Source organism: Manis pentadactyla, chromosome 10, assembly GCF_030020395.1.
Source record: "Manis pentadactyla isolate mManPen7 chromosome 10, mManPen7.hap1, whole genome shotgun sequence".
Taxonomy (NCBI): Eukaryota; Metazoa; Chordata; class Mammalia; order Pholidota; family Manidae; genus Manis; species Manis pentadactyla.
Window position 1 is genome coordinate 36,656,381 of NC_080028.1, and position 22,022 is coordinate 36,678,402.

Genomic DNA, 22,022 nt, shown 5'->3' on the forward strand with positions numbered 1-22,022 from the left:
CTCCCCGGCCGCGCTGAGGCGAGGCCGGTTATGTAACGGGGTGTGCGGCGCGTGTGTTGGGGAGAGGGGACCGCGGGGCTGGGCGGGGCGCTCGGGGCTATTCCGGGCGCTGCTATTTTTAGCCCCATTGAAGAGGCTGCGTCTGCCGCCGCCGCCGGGATTCCGGAGACGTCAATGGGCGCGCGTCACGGTCCCCGCCCGCCCGCCGGGGGAGGCGCGCCCGGGCCTGGGACCGCGGCGCGGGCGGCCCGGGCTCGGGGGGCGGGGGCGCGGCCGCGGCCGGAACTGCGGGGCGGGGGCCTTCCCGGGGGCGGCGGGCGTGGAGCCGCGGCAGCGCTGCTGCAGGAGCGCGAGGCGGCGACGGCGGAACTGGTGGGGGGCCCAGTGCGGCGCGGCGACCCCCGGCCTCCCGGCATGGACGCCGCTGCGGTACAGAGCAGCTCCCCGCCGGCCGGTGCGCGACCCCGGAAGGCGGGGGTGGAGAGGCGAGACGAGATCGCTGGGCCAGGTAAGGGGCCGTTGTGGAGGCGTGGAGGTGGTCCCCGGGACAGGCCCAGGTAGAATGGGGTCTCTGGGGTGCACCGGGGTACGCTGGGGTCGCACTGGGACTCCTGCTTGGAAACGGGGCTGTGGGAGGAGGGACTGGATTCCCAGCGGAACCTGCCTCCTCAGAGTCAGCCCCCAAGCGTGGCGGCCAGCCCTTTCTCTCCTCAGCCCGCCAAGGGTGGGGTTTGGCCCGCGAGGGGCGCTGGAGGTGGCCAGGCCGGAGAAATTCCTTCCATTTCCCCGCCGGCTGCGGGGACCGGGTTCCAGGAGTTCGGGAGCCCCGCTGCCAGGACGCTGATCCAGGAGGGACAGAATTGCCCAGGGCAGCCCCTTCGTGGGACTGGGACAAGAAACCGAGCCTGTAGGGGTCTGCTGGAGTCAGGGATTAGAAATGCTGCAGAGGTGGTATTCACGGTGGTTTACAGTGAAGTAGTGACTCGGGTGTGGGGCTAATACTAGGGACAGAGGTATATAGGTTCACAACGGTTATGCCCAAGGAGTGCTGATGGCCCAGGGCTGGTAACAGCTTGGACAGGGGCTTCAATGGTGGCTCCAGGCTTGGTCCTAGGCCCACTCCAAGTGAATGTTTAGATCAGTGACTTGGGTGAAGCCTTAGAAGGGAAGCCAATGACTCTTTGTAGTGGCCTAGAGCTGAGAGGAGTGTGGCAAGTGCATAGTACCATAAAATCATATGCCAAATAATGGCAGTAGGCAGAAGAATGGACCAAGACTTATCAGATGAATGTGACTGATTATAAATGTTGAGGCCTGTACTGGAGTGAAGAAAATTAGTTCAGGAGGTCAGGCCTAGTGTGTGGTTCAAAGGCTGAGCAGCCCAGGCCCAACTGCTGTGTGCGATCTGAGGCCTCTAAGCACTAAACAGGTCCAAGGGGGAAGAGGGATGCCTGGCTCTGGGCTCCCTGACTGGGTTCTGATAGCAGTTGTGCCACTTCCAAGCTGTGTGACCTTGGGCAAGTTGCTTAACATTTCTGTGCCTTAGTTTCCTCATCGGTAAAATGTTCATAATAATGTCTTCCTCAGAGTGTTGTGAGACTGAAATGAGAAAATGTATGTAAAGTGCTTAGTAATGTATCTAGCACATAGCGTTCAATAGATATTAGCTGCTGCTGTTACTGTAATAATAGTAATATGCCCATTTCTGGGTGGGGACATTGGCCAATGCAGAGCTTATATCCAGGAGGTCATCAGGGCTGCAGAGGGTCTATCTGCCATCTTCCTTTGTCAGGAGGAATTTAGCTAAGAAAAGACTCAAATACTTGATAGGAAGGGAAGAAGGTGGTTTTGGGTGGACCCATGCTCTCTGGGGTCCAGGGCTAGGGCTCTTGGACTCAGGGTTTGACCCATCATAGGAACGAACCCTCAGGCTTTGGATCTGCCTCTGGATGGAAGGGACGGCTCCTTAGCTGCAGTGTCCTCCCCACCTCTTGCCAAGTGACTGGCTGGCTCTCACCCCAGCCCAGTTCCCCTGCAGGCATGCCTCAGTCCTCTTCTCCCTGTTCCACAAATCCTTACTGAGCACCTGCTAGTGCAGAGCTCTGTTTTAGAGACTGAACACTCTGCAGTTGTAGAGACAGACAGCTGAGCAAATGAACAGCCTTAGTCCTATGGAGATAATAAAAATGGGTTAACGTGGCAAGGTGGGGGTAGAGGCTCTCTGAGTTGGTGAGATTGGAATGGAAACCTGATTGAAGAGAAGGAGCTGGTCATACAGACACGCCGGGAAATGGCTTTCCTGGCAGAGGGAACAGCCAACGCAAAGGCCCTGAGCGGGTAAAGAAAGCCCCTGTGGCTGGAACACAGTGAAGAGGGGGAGTGGGAGCTGGACTGAGGTCTGGCCGGATGCTCCTGCTACATTTGCAGGGCGTCACTTTCCCTTCCTCCAAGCACACACAGCCCTGGGTTTGCCCTCTGCACAGTGCTGATTGTAATTGACCTTGATTCATTCCCCCATCTTAATGGCCCTGGGTCCAGGGATCTTGGTTTACTCCTTGGGTCTCCCACTGTTTGTGGCTCACTGCCTGGCTCACAATAAGCCCTCAATAAATACTTGTGGAACGGCTGTAGTGGAGGGAATTTTGATCTGGGACAGGAGATAGAGTCAGAGATCTGCTCTAAGATGTTTTGAGTCACTTTTTGGACACCATCTGGGTCCCTGACTCTAGCCCTGTTCTCAGACACAGGTAGGGAAGATCTGGGCACCCAGGTTGGGCCTGACCATGGTAGGAGGTGTCTGGCCCTCCCTACTCTTCCTCCTCAGCTGTGGGCTGGTATAGAGAAAGGGGAAAGGTTGGGGGTAGGGTTGGGTGGGGATAGGGCCTGACTGCAGACCTGCTTTTGGAGCATGGAAGGATGACAGCGTCATTTTGGGAAGCAGGTGTAGCCTGTGGGCCTGGGCAGGTTTGAAGCCTGCTTTTGTCTTCTCTTCAGGGTTGGAAGCCCCCTGATGTTCCAGACTGCCCTCCCCTCCTCACCTGTGCCCTTCACTCCCTGTTCCCCATTACACCCTCAGGGACATTGTTCAGGGTGGTGCTGGTAGCTCTGTAAGAGGAGAATCTGGGTACCATGGGCCAGAGGAGCTCCCCTTAGCCATGGAGCCTGAGGCAGAGGTCAGGAGGGTGAGGAAGCCCAGCACCCACCCTCTGGGGGCCTCCTTCCTCCCTCTACCCCCCAGCATGGGAACATCTGCTTCCCTTTTTCCCAGACCTCATCTCAGCCCGAAGGGTCAGCCCAATAACCGGGAAAGATCAAGCCTTGGCTGGTACTGCCCTCATGCTGGGGCCCAGTTGAGAGAGGAGAGGGCTGAATAAGGGTGGGAAAAGGGAAAGAGAGATGTGGGTCTGGGGTGTCCTGGTTGAAGGGGGCTTTGACATTGGTGGGGACAGGGGTCGGGCAGAGCTTAAAGAAGCTGGAGAGGTGGCACACACAATTGGCTGCAGAAGTAGAGGCCAGGTGCCTGGAAGTGGCTTGGAGTAGGAACCAGCGTTGGGTTTTTATGTGTCCTCAATTAGGTTTTCCTAGTAATGATAGCACGTATGCGTATCCAGTACTATTCTAAGTCTTTTACACTATTAACTCATTTTCAGCCTGATGGGAACCCTATGGCTGTAAATTTTGGAGATGCTAGTCACATATTTCATGTTGATAGATGAGGAGTATGAGGCACAGAGAGGTTATGTAACTTGCCCAGAGTTACAGGTGATGGAGCCAGGATTTGTTCTGGGGCATCTGGGATCCAGCATCCAGGCTCTTAATCATTTTACTCCAAGCTGGGCCTTCTTGTCTTGGAACTGGAGTCCCTTCACAGAAGATTTCCTGAGGGTCCCCATTGCTCTGGTTAGAAGGCTGGGCTACCTGGACATGGGGGCATGGAGCCCCTGCCCCTGTGGGGGCCTCTGAGGCTTCAGGGGGCCAAGTTGGAGCCACTTAAGTAGAGAAGGGGTATTCTGCTCCGTCTTCATAATAACTCCCCTTTCTCTGTCTACAAAATGCCCTTTTGTGTACTTTGGTGGGTTGAGAGCTGGATTAAGGCACCTCCTATCCAGGAGTGGGGTGTGAGGCTGGGGACTGGGCACTGGCATGTATGTCCACGGCCCTGAGGTGCCCTGGATACTGCCAGCAACTCCTGGCCACACCACTCATCCCTGGGAGTGTGGGCAGCAGGCACTGATGCCCAGTCCAGGGAGGTCTTTGGTTCATCCCGCCTTGTGGCCTGGGTCCTGCCCCTGTTCCCACTCCTGTGTTCCCTGGCTATGCTGTCTCCAGAGACTGTCTCTGCTGGCTGGTTTCTCCTCACTCACACTGACTCTCCCTCTGTAGGCCTCCACCATGGACAGAGGCCAGCCCCCGCCCCTCCCTGGTGTCCCTGCTCCTGCCAAGCCTTGAAGGCCCAAGGGATGGTTGAGAGTTGTGCAAGGTCTGTGGGTCCATCCATAGTGGTAAGTGCTCTGCTGTTGTCCTTTGTACACCCTTGGGGCCCCCAAGCAGGTGGGGTTGGGGGTGGGGGAGGGGCAGAGGTGGGTAGGAGCTGCCCAGAGCGGATGTGGTTTGGGAGGTGAAGGGGGAACCCCTGCAGAGATGGCAGGCGAACTTCTGCTCAGGGTGGGGAGATCTGATTTCTTCAGTGGTGGGGTGATATGGGGGTGGGGAAGGGGGAAGCCTGATTTTCTTAGCAGGATAGGCTGAGGGGCTCTGGGTCTGGGGGACAGGGGTCTGGGGGAATGACAGCTGCTCCCAAGACAGCAGGTGCTTGGTTTTAGGAAACCGATGGCTTGGGGGTGGATAGCTCAAGGCTGGGCTAGGAGCGTGGTGGGGCAGACATGGGAGATGGGAAGCTGGCTTGTTTCTAGGGTGTAGATACTGCACCGGGGGAATGCACAAAGGGAAGGCTGGAACCACCCCCTCCCCACTATGGCAGGCCTGTAGGTCCTGTGGGGTCTGGTATGTGGAGATGCCTCTATGGATGGGGAGGAGCTTGCCGACAGAGGACAGGGACAGACCCTCTACTATTCCTCCAACATCCCTGAGGGAAAATCCCAGACTTGTGGCCATAGCCAGAAGAATCCTTGGCCATCTAGCTCATCTCATCCTCTTATGGAGGAAGAAACTGAGTTACAGAGATGAGAAGGTCTACAGTGAGAACAGTAGAGCGAAGCTTAGAATTCAGGTCTCCTGGATTCCGGGCAAGCCCAGAGGCTTGGTTGGTGGTGGAAGACACACCTTCCTTGTCTGAGGATGCTCTAGAGAAGGCACAAGCTGATTTGTGGGTGATGGGTGGAACGTGGGAATGGAATTTCCACCAGGCCTTTCCCCAGGACCTGAGATACTGGGATGGGGCGAAGGGCGCCCATGGTCTTAGTTACCATGTTTGCCTGAGGGAGCTGGAGATCAACCTGGCATCCTGGACAGGGACCTGGTGATTCCCTTCTTCCTTCCCCAGAACAGAGGGCCATCTCTGAGCATGAGCCCTCCTCAGGCCTCAGAGGTCCCTGGATGAAGGAGCTGGCTCAGTGTCTCCCCCAGACCGTCAAACACTGTTGCCTCATGTGGAGTTGGTGTTTAGGGTGCAAAGAGTCCCAGACAGGTGCCTGGGATGGGGAGGATGGGGTGTCTAGTCTGAGCCTGGATGGAAGAAGAGGAAGCCCTGGAAAGCAGGGCCTCCTGTTTTGGGGGCTGCGCTTGATGTGCATCCGGCCTTCTGCGGGCGGCAGGCTCTGTGCCACCAACCTTGGGCTGGGGGTAGGGGGAGGAATTACCAGAAGTGGGAGAGGCAGGTGTCCCTGGTTGGCTGTAGATCTGGACTGAGAAGCACGTGAATGAAGGTGACAGCAGTGGGCCAGGTGTATTTCCCTCCACTTGACCCTCGCCTCTATGCACAGCCCAGACCTGCCCAACCTCCCCTCTGAGTACACAGGGACACCCGTGGGCAGAATTCCTTGTGTTTCATCCTGTTGTCTGGGTGATGGTGGTTGATTGGGTGGAGCTCCCATGCCAGATACACTGCCAAGGCCACCCTCAGGAGCTGCCAACTGAGGCCCATGAGTGCTGTAGCTGCTGGTCTTGTGACGTGGACACCTGTCTGCCAGGCTTGGGCCTGGGCCAGGGTCACGCTCATGCTGGGGCTCCCGTCAGCTGACTATTTTGGGCTCTTGTCGACCTGGGCCAAAGTCAGACCTCAGCCAAGAGGGCCCCAAGGCATCTCCTTCTGTCCCCAGAGGGCAGCTCTGGTTTCAGCCATATAAACAGAGGAGGACATGCTGGCTTGGAGACAGCTCCATGTCCTGAGCCTCCTCAGCTGGTGCACAGAGCAGCCGGGCAGGACTGGCTGACTGGGCAGTCAGGGCTCTTCCCACAGGGCTCCCTGAGCTTGCCAGGAAGAGCCCCCGACCACCGGATTCTCCCTGGTGAGGTTGTCCAGGATCTCTGAGAGTCAAAGCAGATCGTGAGGAGGAAGTTGGTGAGTCTTACGAATGGGGAAACTAAGGCACAGGGACTGGGCTGTTTGGATCCTTTGCCATTGTGACTGTCTATGTCGTGGTTTTGGGAGGCTTGAGAGGAGAGGGGAGGAGGAGGAAGCAAGGGTGGCTGACCCTCCTGAGGAGTGAGAGTAAAGGCTTGACCCCAGTAGGATGATGGAAGTTGGACTTGGGAAGGCTTTGTGATTGAGAACTGGGAGATGTGGAAACAGATAGGTGGTCCATCTTTCTCCTGTCTCAGAGATTTCCAGCAGGATCTTGATCCTGCTCTCCTATCAGTTGGTCTGAATGAGGCACTGGCCTTCTCAGGCGGGAGAAGGACGCTAGTGAGCTGGGTGTCCATCAGGGCACCTCAGCACTGGTCCCTCAATAGAGTGCAGCTGTTTGGTACCAGGGGGCTGAACCCAGGACTTGTCCTCCCTGAGCCCTCAGGCCCTGCCCTGCTCTCCTTGCCTGGCTTCCCAGCTGCTTTTGCTGCCTGAGAAGCAGGGCTGGAGCGAGGTCTGGCAGGTCCGCCAACCATTTGCCACAAACATGCTCCCCCAGCCCCAGGCCAGGGGCTTCAGCCGGCATGGAATAAGTGGCAGCTTCTTACGTGGGAGGCTCTTGTGCTTTCCTTCTCAGTTCTTGAAAAAAAAATTTTTTTCCCTTTCTGAACGTGAGTCTCTAAACGAATCCAGAGCCTGTGACTAAAAATACTTTAACAATAGGAAAATGCATCAGTCTTTCCGGCTGGGGCTCGTTATCGGAGGGTTTTATTTTGGAATTTGAGATTTTGCCCAAAGAGGCTGGGTGGAGACCTTGGGCAGGGGCAGGAGAATTTGGTGGGTGTTGCTCTTCTGCAGGGTGGCGGGAGACCCTCCAAGGGTGGAGAAGGGAGGAGATGGCCAGGAGCTGAGCAGACTGAAGGCCGTGGAAAGGGAAAGAGATTTTAGGAGGTTGCAAATGAGGCGTGGGCCAACGTTTCCTGAACCACTCCATGATCTTGTCTGCCTTTTTCCAGCTCTGTCTTCTTCCTGAAGCCTGATTTTATTCCTTTATGCTGTATGTTAATTCCTCTGGTGTGAGAGGGGGATGAGGGTTGAGAAATCACTGGACTGAAGGTAATCTTTGTGGAGAGAGGCCTGACCTGCTTAATTCAAAAGCTTTCTCCTGAGTATTAATTGAGCACCTGCTGCACACAACGTCTAGAATTTTTCTGGCTGGGTGGACCCACGTTTCTGGGCACACTCTCATTTCCTTTCACTTGGCCCTGGGTGGGGAGAGACGGGGATGGGGTTACTGATTATCTCTAGTTCTTGAAGAAGAGGGGCACTGGCTCCCCAGGTGAACTGAGGACCCTGGTGTCTCCTTTCCCTGCCTGACCCCTGCCCACCCCAGGATCTTGCTGCAGGTCCCTAGAGTACAGGACCCCAGGCAGTGCACCATTTTACTGATGAGCCTCCCTCTTCCCTTAGTGAACTGAATTCTCACAGGACCAGGACCATGAGGTTTGCACTGGGCAGGTGAGGAAACAGTCTTAGAGAGAGCAAGGGACTGGCCCCCGGTCACATGCCAGGCTTGCTGGCTCCTGGTCAGAGATGCCTCTGAGAGCTTCTCCATCTTTTGCCCCTGATGGAGGCTGAGATGAGAGGTGAGGGCAGGGGCTGACCTGCCTGCATCCTTGGGAACCTGTTTGCAGGGATGTCTGATCATGGTAGGCCCTCGGTAAGGGCCAGGAGATCTGAACTGGAGGCCTGAGCCTGACCCTATATCCTTAGTTCCCAGAGCTGTCTATGGGAAGCCCCCTGGGGCAGTAGGCCTTGCTTCCCTGCTCACAGCATAAATCCGCCTGCCTGCTGCCTGGGCAGGAAGAGGAAGTGGCTGGGTCAGGACTGTCAGTAGGTCCTGGGGCAGAAGAGGGGAAGCTCCCGTGGCCATTTCTCAGAGGGAGGAGGAGGCAGAGCTCATTCCCTCTGCTCACCCTGAGGGAAGGGAAGGGTGTGGAGGCTAATGGGGGGGAATGGTCTTGGTGAAAGTAGGGCAAGTTCCTGCCCTCTGCTCAGCAAGGGAAGTGGGGGGCAAATGGGTGAGCGGCCTGGGAAGGGGGCTGTGCAGTTCCACTTCCTCCATCCCGTGTTTACTCAACTCCAGGCCCACCCTTTTGGCTGGGGAATGATGATGGACATTGGCTGCTTGGGGACCTGCCCTGGGGTACTCACTGTTGAAGATACAGGACTGGTCCCCTGCCAAGATGGAGGAGGCAGGGCCTGGCCCTTGTGTTCACACGTTGGTGGGGGAGTGATGAGTTAGCACATGATAGGTCACTGGGCCCCGTAAGATTTGACTAGGAAGGATAGAGGCCTAGTGAGTGGTTCAGAAAACACACTGTTTTCTAAGGACCCTCTCTAATGTCAGGTTTTGTAGCCCCTCCTAACTGTACTTGGGTTCTGAGTATGTGTTGATAGAATAAATACATAATGAGAAACAGCCACTGTTTCTCTGTGATTTCAGAAATGTATTTGACTTTGTAGTCTGTAAATTCCAGCAGCACTTGCATCCCTTTGAGTAAATATGCCTTTCCCATTGGCATGGCAGTTTTTAAAATACACTTTTATTTTTGAAAACAGACATAAAAAAAAGGGCACAAATCATAGGTGTGAAATTTTAGGAATATAGCTTGATGACTTTTCCAGGGTGAACCCACAGGTTACCAAAATCCAGGTTGGGACCTGGAATGCTTCAGTTCCACCGAAGACCCCTCACTGCACAGCTGTATCTACAGGTGCCACTTTTGTTTATTTATAGCAGTTTATAGGTTGTGTGTGTACCTGATTCTGTGGTGCACTTACAAGAATCAAGGCCAACAGGATCAGAAGCCACAGTCTCTGGAATTCAGAGTTGAGGGCACAAAACTGGGAGTTAGTATACTTGAGTTTCAGTTCTGCTTATGAACCTCCATTACCACATTTATAAAATGTGGGTGATTCTAAACCTAGAAGGTTGGAGAGAGGGCTAAGTGGAAGAATCCACGTGAAGTACCCTGGACTGAGGTCTGGCCCTTGATTGGTATTCGCCATGACCCCCACCCTGTGGTGAGAAGGTGCTTGTTATTAAGAGTTAGGCTGGACTAACGGGTGGCATATGATCTGATGTGCAGGAGGATCAGCAGGAGTAGGAGAGCAGGGAGGAAGAGGAGCAGTGTGTCCAGTGGGTATTGGGAAGGTTTAACCCAAGGTTCTTATATGGGGGCAGCGGGGAGGCGGGTGATGAGGGCAGATGGTGGGAGCCCGATGGGGGCAGTTCTCTCTTGTCTCCAACAAAACATCTCTCCCTGCTTTCCTTCTGGTCCTTGCCTCTAGTTCTGGGTACCACTCCCATTGCTACCTGTCCCCTCCTAGCCCCACCTCCCAACAGGGAGCTGTTCACTCTGACCTTGCTCTTGAAGGCTGGACTTCGCGGGGGTTTCCTTGGGATTCTTTCTCCAGCCTGGGACCATTTATGCTTAGGTCTCCTAAAATCTGCATCAGTTGTACCCCAGAGTTCCACCTTAGCCTGATTCCATGCCCCTCAGAACCTCAAGCTGTGCTCGCCAGAGGGCCTCTGGCCAGCAGGGATGAAGTCTGGGGGCCCAAGCTCCTCTTGCCTCTCTCCCCTCTGTTTTAGGCTAGGTGTGCCACATGGAGACCTGAATGAGTGGCCCTGGCTGTGTTTCCACAGAGGGACTCTGCCTGTCTCTGTATTTATTTTCAGAGTGTAGTGCATTCAGCCCCCACCCCCCTGCATCCCCTGCCTCCACAAGCCTGGCTGGGTGGTAGCTGCAGGTGCCTCCCCCTCCCTCTGCCTCTGGGCAGCCAGATAGCAGAGTCTCCAAACCTGAACATCCCAGGGGGATGGGGCCTGGGCTGCAGGCGCAGATCTAGAGGCTAAATGCTGAGATTTGGAAATGTAGGCCAGGACCTTGGGCAGCTTGCCACACTTAATGTTCCCTGGGGCTCCTGGGTGGGCTGACCCCGAAGGAGGACAGGGACGGTGTTTTGCTATTTATCAGTGGCAGGCAGTGGGAAGGAAAGGAGGCTACTAGGGCCTAAGGCTGGCTCAACTCAAAGAACTGTAAAGGCTGGGCTTGAGTGCGCACAAACTGGTGAAGCCACAGCTAATTCACCTGTTTTGCTGGTGAGGGACGGAGGGAAGAACATTGACCTGGCTAATCCTCTTCCGCTAACATATTTAAACTTGTTCTTATTTTCAGAGGAAGGCATCCCAGGGCAGGGTAGGGGCCCGGGTGGGAAGCCAGCCCATGACATAGCTGGAGCTGCGTCCACCGGCCAGGCTTGCTGTGTGCCCCTGGGCAAGGTGCGGCTTCTCGGGGAGCCTTTGGGTTCCAACACGCAGAATGGGAGGACATGAATTATATCAGCGGTTTCAAGCCTTTTTTAGCTGTGGAATCCTTTTTTTTTTTTTAAGCAAAATCTTATGCAAAAGCCCAAAACAAAGAAAAACAAAATTTAGCTGAAGTGGGGTGGGGATCCTGGATGGATCCCATTCACATTCTGCTCATGCTTCACCTTCATCCAGGTGGCCTTCAAGGGTCTCTGGAAAATGGTTTGGGAAAAGCCAGAGCTTTCTGAAGACTGGTCCACCTTGAGATTTTATGCTGCAGTGGGGAAGCTGTGGCAGGTTCTGACCAGATCACGGAATGAGATTGTGTTACATGAAGACTGCTCCATCCGTGGTGGACAGTGGGGTTTGCAAAGACAACAAGCTGGTTAAGGGGAAGTTTTCTTAGTGGGTGTGGGCAAGGAGAAGGGGAGGTCTCTGGCCTCCCTTGGCTGGTCTGCTGCCTGCAGGCATCAGTGTGGCATGGGCTGTGGCTGGTAGTAGAAACCAGGGATCCAAGGATGTTCCGAAATAGAATTTCAGGAAAAGATGAAAATTTGCACATGGGGCATCAGGAGCAGAGATGGGGTGGAGGGCAGGGAGTACAGAGATGACAAGCTCTGTCTGAAACGGTTGAAGTTGAAAGTCCTGGTGGGACCTTTGGGTGGGCAGAAGTGGGGGCTGGAGACAAGGGTGTGGGAAACCTGAGATGGGAGATGAGGAGTGGGAACTGCCTCAAGGGTAGAAGGAAGAGCTGCAGGATGATCAGAACGGGGCTGTGGGCTTGGGCACCATGGAAGCACAAATTCCTCATGTTGATTTACAAGGGAGAAGGGGGCTGCCTAGGGCCCCAGTGTGTGTTGGGGGGCTCTCTTCTCCTAATAAATACTGGTCCTTCCTTCCCCTCTTACCTAGAGGGTGAGGGCTCCCCAGGCTTAGGGCAGAAGGTGGGAGAAAACTCCAGGTGGCTGCAGCCTGGTACACGCTGCCAAGGCTCCTTCTGCTGCGTGGGTCAGGTCAGAGCCGCCCTCTCCACAGGTGCGGGGCTGAGGCGGGAGTGTGGGTACTCTGTAGTCATGGACAGGGGAGGGCATGAAGAGATCCCTTAGAGATGCAGTGACCCTGGGTTCCGTGCAGTGTGCCGCTACCTTGCTGTGTGACCTTGAGCAAGTGCCATTATTTCTCTGAGCCTGTTTATTTATAAAATGGGGAAGAGTTGACACAATTCAGAATGATTTCTCAGGCTCCACCCGGTTCTGAAATTCGGTAATTTCCAAATTAGAGTGCATTTGCTCTGTAAGAGACTGGGAAACGGACTGGTGAGAATTCAAGTTCAGCGTGTGGAGCACGGCCCTTTGGCCCAACTGGGGCCTGGCAAATCCCTGCCCTCCGGAAGGTACTTTGCATGGGAAATTGGGGGTAGAAAATTAGGGAGAAGGCGGCTGTGACTGATGTCCTTGGGGCAACCTCAGCATGAGACCTGCTGGGGAAGACGGGTCAAGTGCACAGGCGGTGCCTCGCGCTGAGGTGGGGGCGCAGGTTCCCCGGGGTGTGTCCCAGAGTTGTCCGCTCCGGCCCCAAGCCTGCCCTGGCCAACCAGCAGCGGCAGAAGGCGAACTCCCAGGCCTCCAGGGAGGGCTTGGGAAGAAGCCGGGCGCGGAGGGGGCCGGAGTCACTGGGCGCAGTCGTGGCTCCCGGGAACAGCCGGAGGAGATCCTCGTCTGGGGAAGCCCCGCGGCCGTTTCTCTACAGCGCCCTCTTCTCGGGCTCTGGCCTTCGGAACCGGTTATTTCGGACGTGGGAGCCCCCGGCTGGGTCCTGGGTCTGGCGTGGGGAGCCTCGGGAGTTCGCGAGCTGCTATTTTTAGCCAGCACGGCGGGCGCGAGGCAACTATTTATAGATCAAACAATCCGCTCTCCCTGCGTCAATGGAACCCCGCGTGCGTCACGCGCGCAGACATTCCAGGCCCCCCTCTCGCCCCGCCCCCTCGGGCTCCCCGTCCCCGCGCCTCCCCCTGGCCTCCTCCCGCCGGAACCGCACCGCCCCCCGCGCCCTTGTATGGCCAAAGCTCGCCGGGCCGCGTGCGTCAGTGGCGCCCCCGCCCCTCCGCGTGCGTCACGGAGCGCTTAAGAGGAGGGTCGGGCTCGGTCGGGGAGCCCCAGTGGCGGAGGCTGCGAACCTTGGGAGAGTGTGTATTACTGTGGGAGCGCACGCGGGACCAGGCTGCGACTCGGGACGCTGGTCTCGGGCAGGGGGAGCAGGAACCAGCCGGGTAGGTGCCCCCGCGGAAGCGTGCATCTCAGCAGGGCTCTGTTTTGTGTTTTAGGGGTGTTGCATGAAGGAGAAGGGTGTACGCGCGAGCAGAAAAGATGTTCTAGGGTCAGCGTGCAGGAGGGCGGGTGTAGGGTGCAGCGCTAGCGTTGGGGGGGGACCCAGGCAGGGGGCGAGGACCCAGAACAGACTCGATTCATTAGGCCTGGGGGGAGGAGGAGTGTCGTGCAAGGTGGAAACCGCAGGGGGTTACGGTTGGCGTCAGGATGGGGACTTGTCCAATAGGAGGCTGGCTGTAGTTGTCTCCCAGGGTGCCCAAGTGGGCACACGGTTCTTTGTCAGGAGGTGTTGATGGGGGTCTCAGTACAGTGGGGGGAAAGGTACACAGAGTTTCAGCTGCTGGGATCCGTCCGACTCCTGCCAGGATTGGGTCTCCTTTCCCCCAGCTTGTCAGCCCCCTCCCAATGCCCCTACTTGTTTTCTTAACACTTCAGAGGCTGTGGCTTAGTTTGCAGAGATCCCCAGCCTGAAGTTTATGCCTGAACTATATTAAGAGACCTCTGGATCGCTGAAGGAAATGGCCAGCATTGGTGGCTGAGCTGTGGAGGGGTTGCTGGTTGTGCTGGACCAAAGGAGTCTTAGGGGCACAGGGCAAGGTCTCTGGAGGCACCGGGAAGATTGTTTAGCTGTAGCTTGGATCCCGTGGTGTGAGTGAGTGAGTGAGTGAGTGTGTGTGTGTGTGTGTGTGTGTGTGTGTGTAAGGGGGAGAGAGAGAGAGAGGGAGGGAGGACGGGGGGTGGGGGAGTATATGGAAACCCTGGTCCTTAGGGATCCTGGATGGGAGTGGCTAACGTTGGAGTCTCTGGTGGGGTACTACCTGGAGAATAACCCCCCAGCTTCACACTCCAGCCCTACTACTGATCACCTCTGTGCCACCCTACCCCCACCTCCTGCTTCCTCAATAGTCCCCGTTGGATTATACAGGTAGGGTGCAGCCTGAGGCTTGTTCAGTATAACAGGTGCAAACCACATTGTTGCCAGGACCTGCCTGAAGCCGGATTCTCCCCGCTCTCTCCTTCAACCCCGCCCCTTCCTCCTCCTTGTGTGACTGCTCCCTGTCACCTCCACCTTGCATCTAGATGTAGGTCCATATCTTGTGTTAAGTACCTGAACGAAGGGGGGTGGAGGATAGGTTGGTTGGTGTTGATCCGGATGTGGGACGTCCAAGTAGAGAAACAGGATTTGAATAAGGCTGGAATGCCCAGCCGTGTGTGGCTGCCACCTTTTCTCCTCCACCCCAACACCATTCCTGCACATGCTGTCCTAGTGCAGGTGACCCTCATCTCTCACAGGTGCTACCTGCTGGGGCCCACTGCTGCAGGGTGGCTGGAGCCAGAGCTTTGAGGCTGTTGCCTGGGGTGGTTGTGGGTGTCAGGGTTGGAGCTGCCCTGAGCCCACGAAAGTAGGAGAAAGGCTAGAACCAGAGGACTCACTGGGCTCTTGGCCAGGAGGGGGTGCCACTCTTGGCACCCTTCTGCTGTCCCCCTCTTGATGATGGCACTGTCCATTCCAGCTTGGTGTCTTACTCAGCCCCCCCTCCCTAACTGGTGAGGCCAGAGCTGTGCAGACCCCTGGCATGGAGGTAAATGGGAAACTGCCATGGAGCCCCCTCCGTGGTTGTGTTCAGTCGGTGTGCGAACTTAACATTCTCCCCTGAATGATGCTCTCTCTGCTCCTTCAGGCTCCTCAGGCCCGGCGGGTGTGAGCCCCTTTGCCTAAGCCCCTGGATCCTGCAGGGCACAGACTCTCCTTCATGGAGGCTCCCAGGCAGGCGCAGAATGCCTTCCATCTGCCCACCCATAGGCTCCTTCTCCTCCTTGCATAGCCACTTCCAGTCTTCTGCCTGACTCCTAAACATTCACTTACAAAAATGACAGGGAAAAGAGCTTTAGAGGTAGCAGAAAAATTCCTCTTAGGGATTGTCCATTTTCCTTGAAGTCCAGGGGGCTGTTCTCACCTCCCTCCTGCCCCTGCCTGGCCTCCCAGCATATGGCCTTTAAATATCTGGAGCCAGGTTACTAGATCCCCTGGGGAGCTAGGGGACTAGGTGAGGAGGCCTGGGCTCTCTTCCTCTCTGCTTCTGGGAGCGTCCCAGGCAGCACATAGTGGGTGCCCATCCCCAGATGGCAGAACTGGGATGCCTGTGGGATCTGCAGGCTTTGCTCAGTATGTAGGGTGGGGCTAGGGGTGGGGAAAGGGGATAGGTTCCTTGCTGCTTAGGCCACTTTCTTAGGCAGCTTGGCCATCACTCCCAGCTTTTCTTCCATTTTCAGGATATCCTTCCTAGGCACTGTTAAGGGAGGAGGAGGTGGGTATTGTAGAGGCTGGGCCATGCCTGGGAATATTCCCAGAAATGCCAGGTTGGAGGAACAACATATCTGCTCCCAAGAACTGAGCTAAGGCTTTGCCTGGCTGCCTCTCCCACCCACCCTTCTTCCACCCACCACGTACCCGGTGAGGGAGGGCAGGGGGCTGGAGGAACACAGCTTTCCCCTGTTCCAACAGAGAAAGGCTGGCTGAATGCCTTCCCTAGGGTTCCCAGGCTGCCCGGGTGTGGCTGATCTTCTGACTAAGCCCACTCTTGCTGGACCACTGCCCAGGGGCTTTGTGACATGGAGGCTAAGCTGGTTCTCTAGTTGGGGGCTAGAATTCCTGGGTTCCAAGGTGGGATGTGGTGCTAACACCTCAGTGTCCCATGTCTGCCTGGGATTTCTGCCACCTGGCTGTTTGGGGGCCTATATTTAGAGGTCAGCCTTCCTGCTTCTCCCGCTAACTCACACACCCCTTGGTCTCCTCTTTTTCTAGAGATGCCCTGTATCCAAGCCCAGTATGGAACACCAGCACCAAGCCCAGGACCCCATGACCAGCTGGCAAGTGACCCCCTGATCCGTGAGCTCAACAAGCCCACCATGGACCTGGCCAGCCCCGAGGCAGCCCCCGCTGCCCCCACTGCCCTGCCCAGCTTCAGCACCTTCATGGACGGCTACACAGGAGAGTTTGACACCTTCCTCTACCAGCTGCCGGGAACAGCCCAGCCATGCTCCTCCGCCTCCTCCTCGGCATCCTCCACATCCTCCTCCTCGGCCACCTCCCCTGCCTCTGCTTCCTTCAAGTTCGAGGACTTCCAAGTGTACGGCTGCTACCCCGGCACCCTGAATGGCCCACTGGATGAGACCCTGTCCTCCAGCGGCTCTGACTACTATGGCAGCCCCTGCTCAGCCCCATCACCGTCCACACCCAGCTTCCAGCCACCCCAGCTCTCTCCCTGGGATGGCTCATTCGGTCCCTTTTCACCCAGCCAGACTTATGAGGGCCTGCGGGCATGGACAGAGCAGCTGCCCAAGGCTTCTGGCCCTCCCCAGCCGCCAGCCTTCTTTTCCTTCAGCCCCCACACCGGCCCCAGCCCCAACCTGGCCCAAAGCCCCCTGAAGCTGTTCCCCTCACCAGCCACCCACCAGCTGGGGGAGGGAGAGAGCTACCCCATGCCGACGGCTTTCCCGGGCCTTGTGCCCTCTTCTCCACATCTTGATGGCCCAGGGATGCTGGATGCGCCTGTGACCTCAGCCAAGGCCCGGAGTGGGGCTTCAGGTGGAACCGAGGGCCGTTGTGCTGTATGTGGGGACAATGCTTCATGCCAGCATTATGGTGTCCGCACCTGCGAGGGCTGCAAGGGCTTCTTCAAGGTACTGGGCTGCTCTGGGCCCAGGCTTTTATCAGTGTGGCGGGGCTGGCCGCCCATCGCAGTGGGGTCTGTGGTAGCCTCCCTTGGGTTCTCCTCCCAACTAGTCCTGTCCTTTAGGAAGGGACCAGGCCTGCCAGGTGGGCCACCTTCCTGGGGACCCATAGATGGCAGGAGGCATGCGGGGCCAATGGGATTGCAGAGTGATGGAAGGAGGGGTGAGGTATGTGCAGAGAGTGTGGGCTGCACGGGTGTCCAGGAGGGGATGTTCTAATGGCCAACCTTTGGCTTTCCTCTGCCTGTCCTCCCCTGACTCAAGGTCCTGATGGGAAGGGGGGCCCCAGGCACTCATGTTCCTGGCATGAGATGAAAGGATCTGAGAAGAGGGCTCGGTGCTTGAGGGCTGGGGGTGGACTTGGGAACAGGCTGTGTGTTTGTCCCAGTGCTGGGTGCCTGCTTCACTTCCCGTCCCTACCCCTCCCCTCATCAGCCCTCTTGTCTGCCCCAGGGAAGGGGGCATGCAGACACAGGCACATTAAGTAGTACAGGTGTCTGGACTGCCAGGGAGCCCCTAACCCCTAATCTTGTGCCCTGGGGGGTCTTCCTCCTGAGGCAGAAACCTCTCCCAGTGTCCCCGAGACTTTGTTCTTCCTTCCCCCGACCCCTCCATCTCTCCCTCCCCTGCCACCCAAATGTTAGAAAAATAGCTGTGAACAGAGAGTGCTTTTGTCTAGAATGGCAGCAGGATCTGGATGGTCCCCTCCCCTGAGCGCCCTGCGCCCCACCCCGCACCCTGACAGCCTGTTCCGTGTTGCCCCCCCTCCAGCGCACAGTGCAGAAAAACGCCAAGTACATCTGTCTGGCTAACAAGGACTGCCCTGTGGACAAGAGGCGGCGAAACCGCTGCCAGTTCTGCCGCTTCCAGAAGTGCCTGGCTGTGGGCATGGTGAAGGAAGGTGGGTGGCTAGGACAGGCCGGTGGGACTGGCCAGCCTGAGCTGGGCAGGGCAGGCAGGGTCCCCCAGACATCTGGTGGCTGTAGCAGAGGGCATGCCTTGTTCCCACCCTGCCTCTGGGCCACCTGCCTGGTTTATGGGGATGTGGTCCCTGTAGGGTCCCCTGGGTCCTGGGGGTCCCAGGTCCTTGAGTGCTTCTCAGTGTTGGTGTGCACAGTTTGGGCTGAGTCCTTTCCTTGGGTCTCACCCTCCCTTCCTCACCCCTGCCCATTTCTCTGCAGTTGTCCGGACAGACAGCCTGAAGGGACGGCGGGGTCGGCTCCCTTCAAAGCCCAAGCAGCTCCCAGATGCGTCCCCTGCCAATCTCCTCACCTCCCTGGTCCGGGCGCACCTGGACTCAGGGCCCAGCACAGCCAAACTGGACTACTCCAAGGTGAGGCCCCACCCATCCCACATTCAGTGCCTTTGTGCATGTTAGGAAAGGCCTCTCCCCAGTTTGACAAATTGAAAAAAGAGAAGTCCCCTGGGCTGACCGGATGGAAAAATGTACCCCTTGGGCAGGTGGCCAATTAGAAAAATGTGCTCTTTCCAGCAGCCTCGGCCCTGGGTTAATATTCAGGAATTGGCAAGCAAAAGCATGGGCGGAATCTCAGCTCCTCTCTCACCCCCGGAGCTGGCATCCAAGTGCATGACACAGTGGCCTTGGCATGGGGCCCTTCTTGGGGTGCTGACCCCATCGGACTACCCTCCCAAGTTCCAGGAGCTGGTGCTGCCCCACTTTGGGAAGGAAGATGCTGGGGACGTGCAGCAGTTCTACGACCTGCTCTCAGGTTCCCTGGAGGTTATCCGCAAGTGGGCCGAGAAGATCCCTGGCTTTGCCGAGCTGTCTCCAGGCGACCAGGACCTGTTGCTGGAGTCAGCCTTCCTGGAACTCTTCATCCTCCGCCTGGCCTACCGGTGAGCCGCCTGAAGTCCGCTAGGCCCCTCCCTTGTCACCCTGCCCTTGAGCCCCCTGACCACCTCCTGCGTTCCCCTCCACCAGGTCTAAGCCGGCCGAGGGGAAGCTCATCTTCTGCTCTGGCCTGGTGCTGCACCGGCTGCAGTGTGCCCGCGGCTTTGGCGACTGGATCGACAGCATTCTGGCCTTCTCCCGGTCCCTGCACAGCTTGGTTGTCGACGTCCCTGCCTTCGCCTGCCTCTCTGCGCTTGTCCTCATTACAGGTGAGCAGGCCAGTCCCAGGGAGTTGGGGGCTGGGGCTTGAGGTCGTGGCCCTCCTTGGGCTGGTGCCAGGCACTTCCTGGGCCTTCATGTTGGAAGTGAGGGTGACTAGTTGCAGAGGGGGGCAAGCATTTGTTTGCTCAGAGCAACACAGCTGTAGGCGGCCGAGCTGGAGCTGAGGCCCAGCTGCATCTGATGGCAAAGGTCAAGCCAGTCTGTGGATTGTCTCAGACTAGCCAAGACCCAGACAGTGTAGGTGGCATGTGTGGCCTAGGGACTTGGCTTGTTTTTTAAATCTTCCTGATTATTTTGCATACAGCAAAGTGCACAGATGATAAATTTTCACAAACTAGGCACACTCATGTAACCAGCCCCTAGATCAAGAAGCGGTCATGATCAATACACCAGAACCCCTCCTGTGTCCCATTCCAGTCACCAGCTTCCCCCAGGGGTGGCTGCTGTCCTGACCTCTGACAGGTTAGCTGTGTCTGCTGCATACTTTATATAAATACAATGATGTAGGATAGTCTTTTTGGTGTTAAATGTGAAGGTTTTCAGATCTCTTTTTTTATTTTTTAAAGAACCAGAATCTGCCCCTCTCCCTTTTTCACTTAAATTTCACAGGGGACCCAACTATCGAGGACAGACCCAAGGTATTTGGGGCTGATGAGGACGTGGTGGGTTTTGAGGCCAGCTTTTCCTGAAGTGGCCACTGAAACACCTGCTCAACTCCAGCGCTTCTAGGAACCACCTAGAAGAAAACCCACTGGCTTAGAAAACCTGGTTAAGACTGACTTCCTGTTTTGTGGCCTTGGGGAAGTCATTTAACCTCTCTGGGCCTCAGTTTCTCACCTGGAAGATGAGGAGGAGAATTGTTATTACTGTCCTATAGGCTCCTGATGGGGCTCAGAAATGGGCTCATGTGTGTGAACATGCTTTTACAAAGTGCCAGAGGAGCATGAGGGGTGGCCAGTGGCAGCATTTTAGCCACCTGGGGTGGCCAGGGGTTGGGGTTTTGGGGGTGGTCTGGCCCTCGGATAGGTGGTTAACTCAGCACCTTTCTTACAGATCGGCATGGGCTGCAGGAGCCACGGCGGGTGGAGGAGCTGCAGAACCGTATTGCCAGCTGCCTGAAAGAGCATGTCTCTGCCGTGGCAGGCGAGTCCCAGCCGGCCAGCTGCCTATCGCGCCTGCTGGGCAAGCTGCCTGAGCTGCGGACCCTGTGCACCCAGGGCTTGCAGCGCATCTTCTACCTCAAGTTGGAGGACTTGGTGCCCCCTCCACCCATCGTTGACAAGATCTTTATGGACACACTGCCCTTCTGACCCCAGCCTGGGAACATGTGTGCACCGTGTATGCACGCCCATATGCCACCCCATGTGCCTTTAGCCCATGGCCCACGGGTCCCTGGAGCACCCTCCGCACCGGGCCTGGGCTTGAGCTGCAGACTGGCTGGCCTCCGCACTTACTCTGGGAGGTTGGCAGGGTGCTGATGCCCTGGAGGAGGGAGGTGCATTCTTGGGGGTGACCCCTACTCTTTGTCTTACCCACAGCGTAGCCCTGGCCTTCATGTTTTTGTAAGATAAACAGTTTTTAACACACACCACCATGCTGTAAATAAGCTGAATGCTGCTGTAAATACAGGAAGGAAGAGGCTGAGATGGGAGCGGGGGTTGGGAGTGGGTGGGTCCCATGGGTCCTACCCGCTGGGGCAAGCCTTACCCACTGCCTCCAACTTGTCTCTTTCCCCACTCCTTCCACATGTATATAAACTCACTCTAGGAAAACGACAAATGACAGAATCCGACATTTATATTTGTGTATTTTCCTGGATTTATAGTATGTGACTTTTCTGATTAATATATTTAATATATTGAATAAAAAATAGACATGTAGCTGAAACTGGGATCCTGTCCATCTCTGATGCTCTTCCCCTCACTCCCCCATCCCCTAACTACATAGAGATAGAAGGGATCTTGGATCAATCTTGGATGTTACCAGTATGAGCTAAGAGGCCTCTGTTTACTCTTGCAAGAAGTAGATAAAAATAATGGCACCTGCTTCATGATACGGTGTGTGACACCCTCAGACTAGTTGATGAACTCATGTCTCGTGGGTGGGGCCTACAGTGCAGGCCCGCTGGACGGGGAGTAAGACAGGGCTCTGGCTATCATGTTCCTGACTAGGCGCAATGGTCTCCAATTCAGCTTCACTTTTGTAAAACAGAGTGGGCATGGTGCTTAGCACAGAGCTGGGCACAGGGCTGTCCAGAATGGCGGTGGCATCTGTTGTTACTCAAAAGTTTGTTTTCTCCATCCCTGTTTTCAACCTTTACACATGCCTAAGCATCCCAGCAGCAGGATCTAAGTTGCTGGGAGCCCTTGCCCTCCTGGCAAGATGATTGTCCTGAGGTCCCTCCCTGTGCCCAAGTGCTCCCATGTAGGTTCTCCAACCCTCAAGCTCATCAGCTAGCTTAAAATGCATATTCCTTAAGCTCTACTCCCCAGGGACACATTTGGCAAGGGGTGGGATCCAGGAATCTGTACTTTTACCGATCACCCAGGTGTTGTGATGCAGGTGGTCTGGGGGCCACTGAAAAACATGAATCCAGATAGACCCCCAACCTGAGGCCCAGGGTAGCTGGCTGCCATGCAGTGTCCTGCCCCCTTCCTCAGTACCCATCCAGCCACATCTATTCCTTCTCAAGGATCTGGTAGGAGCTTTGAAAGCGGTGCTCCTCACACCCATTCCTCACAACCCTTGACTCAGGACCCCTGATTCTCCACCTCCATGGCCCCTGCGAACTGGCTGGATGAGGGCAGCCCCTGCTGGATGAAAGTTGAAAAAAATAGGGCTCTGCTACAGAGTAGGACAGAGTCAAGGGCCTCCCCAGTGCTCCAGTCATGGCCTGAGGGTTCCTCAAGGAGTCCTCAACTACAT

General features: G+C 56.4%; 1 protein-coding gene across 7 annotated transcripts; it reads left to right on the top strand.

Annotated features, from left to right (window-relative positions):
• The first annotated feature begins 303 nt into the window (after positions 1–303).
• Positions 304–20,984, top strand: NR4A1 (nuclear receptor subfamily 4 group A member 1). 7 transcript variants are annotated; one of them, XM_036915141.2, is made up of 8 exons: positions 371–508; positions 4,384–4,502; positions 16,035–16,912; positions 17,735–17,864; positions 18,145–18,296; positions 18,456–18,820; positions 18,906–19,084; positions 20,151–20,984. In XM_036915141.2, exons 3-8 carry the CDS (start codon positions 16,037–16,039, stop codon positions 20,405–20,407), a joined length of 1,959 nt encoding a protein of 652 aa, XP_036771036.1. In that variant the 5' UTR covers positions 371–508; positions 4,384–4,502; positions 16,035–16,036; the 3' UTR covers positions 20,408–20,984. The 7 variants fall into 7 exon arrangements, with proteins under 7 accessions (XP_036771032.1, XP_036771033.1, XP_036771039.1 ...); XM_036915137.2 differs by lacking the exon at positions 4,384–4,502 and having other exon boundaries at positions 304–508; XM_036915138.2 differs by lacking the exon at positions 4,384–4,502 and having other exon boundaries at positions 304–508; positions 18,459–18,820.
• Positions 20,985–22,022: the final 1,038 nt, after the last annotated feature.

Coding starts and splice junctions, on each gene's coding strand:
- NR4A1 (XM_036915137.2), top strand. CDS start 415: ATGGACGCCGCTGCGGTACAGAGCAGCTCCCCGCCGGCCGGTGCGCGA. Junction 16,913..17,734: donor GCTGCAAGGGCTTCTTCAAG/GTACTGGGCTGC, acceptor CCCCCCCTCCAG/CGCACAGTGCAGAAAAACGC. Junction 18,297..18,455: donor CCAAACTGGACTACTCCAAG/GTGAGGCCCCAC, acceptor TGCTCTTTCCAG/CAGCCTCGGCCCTGGGTTAA.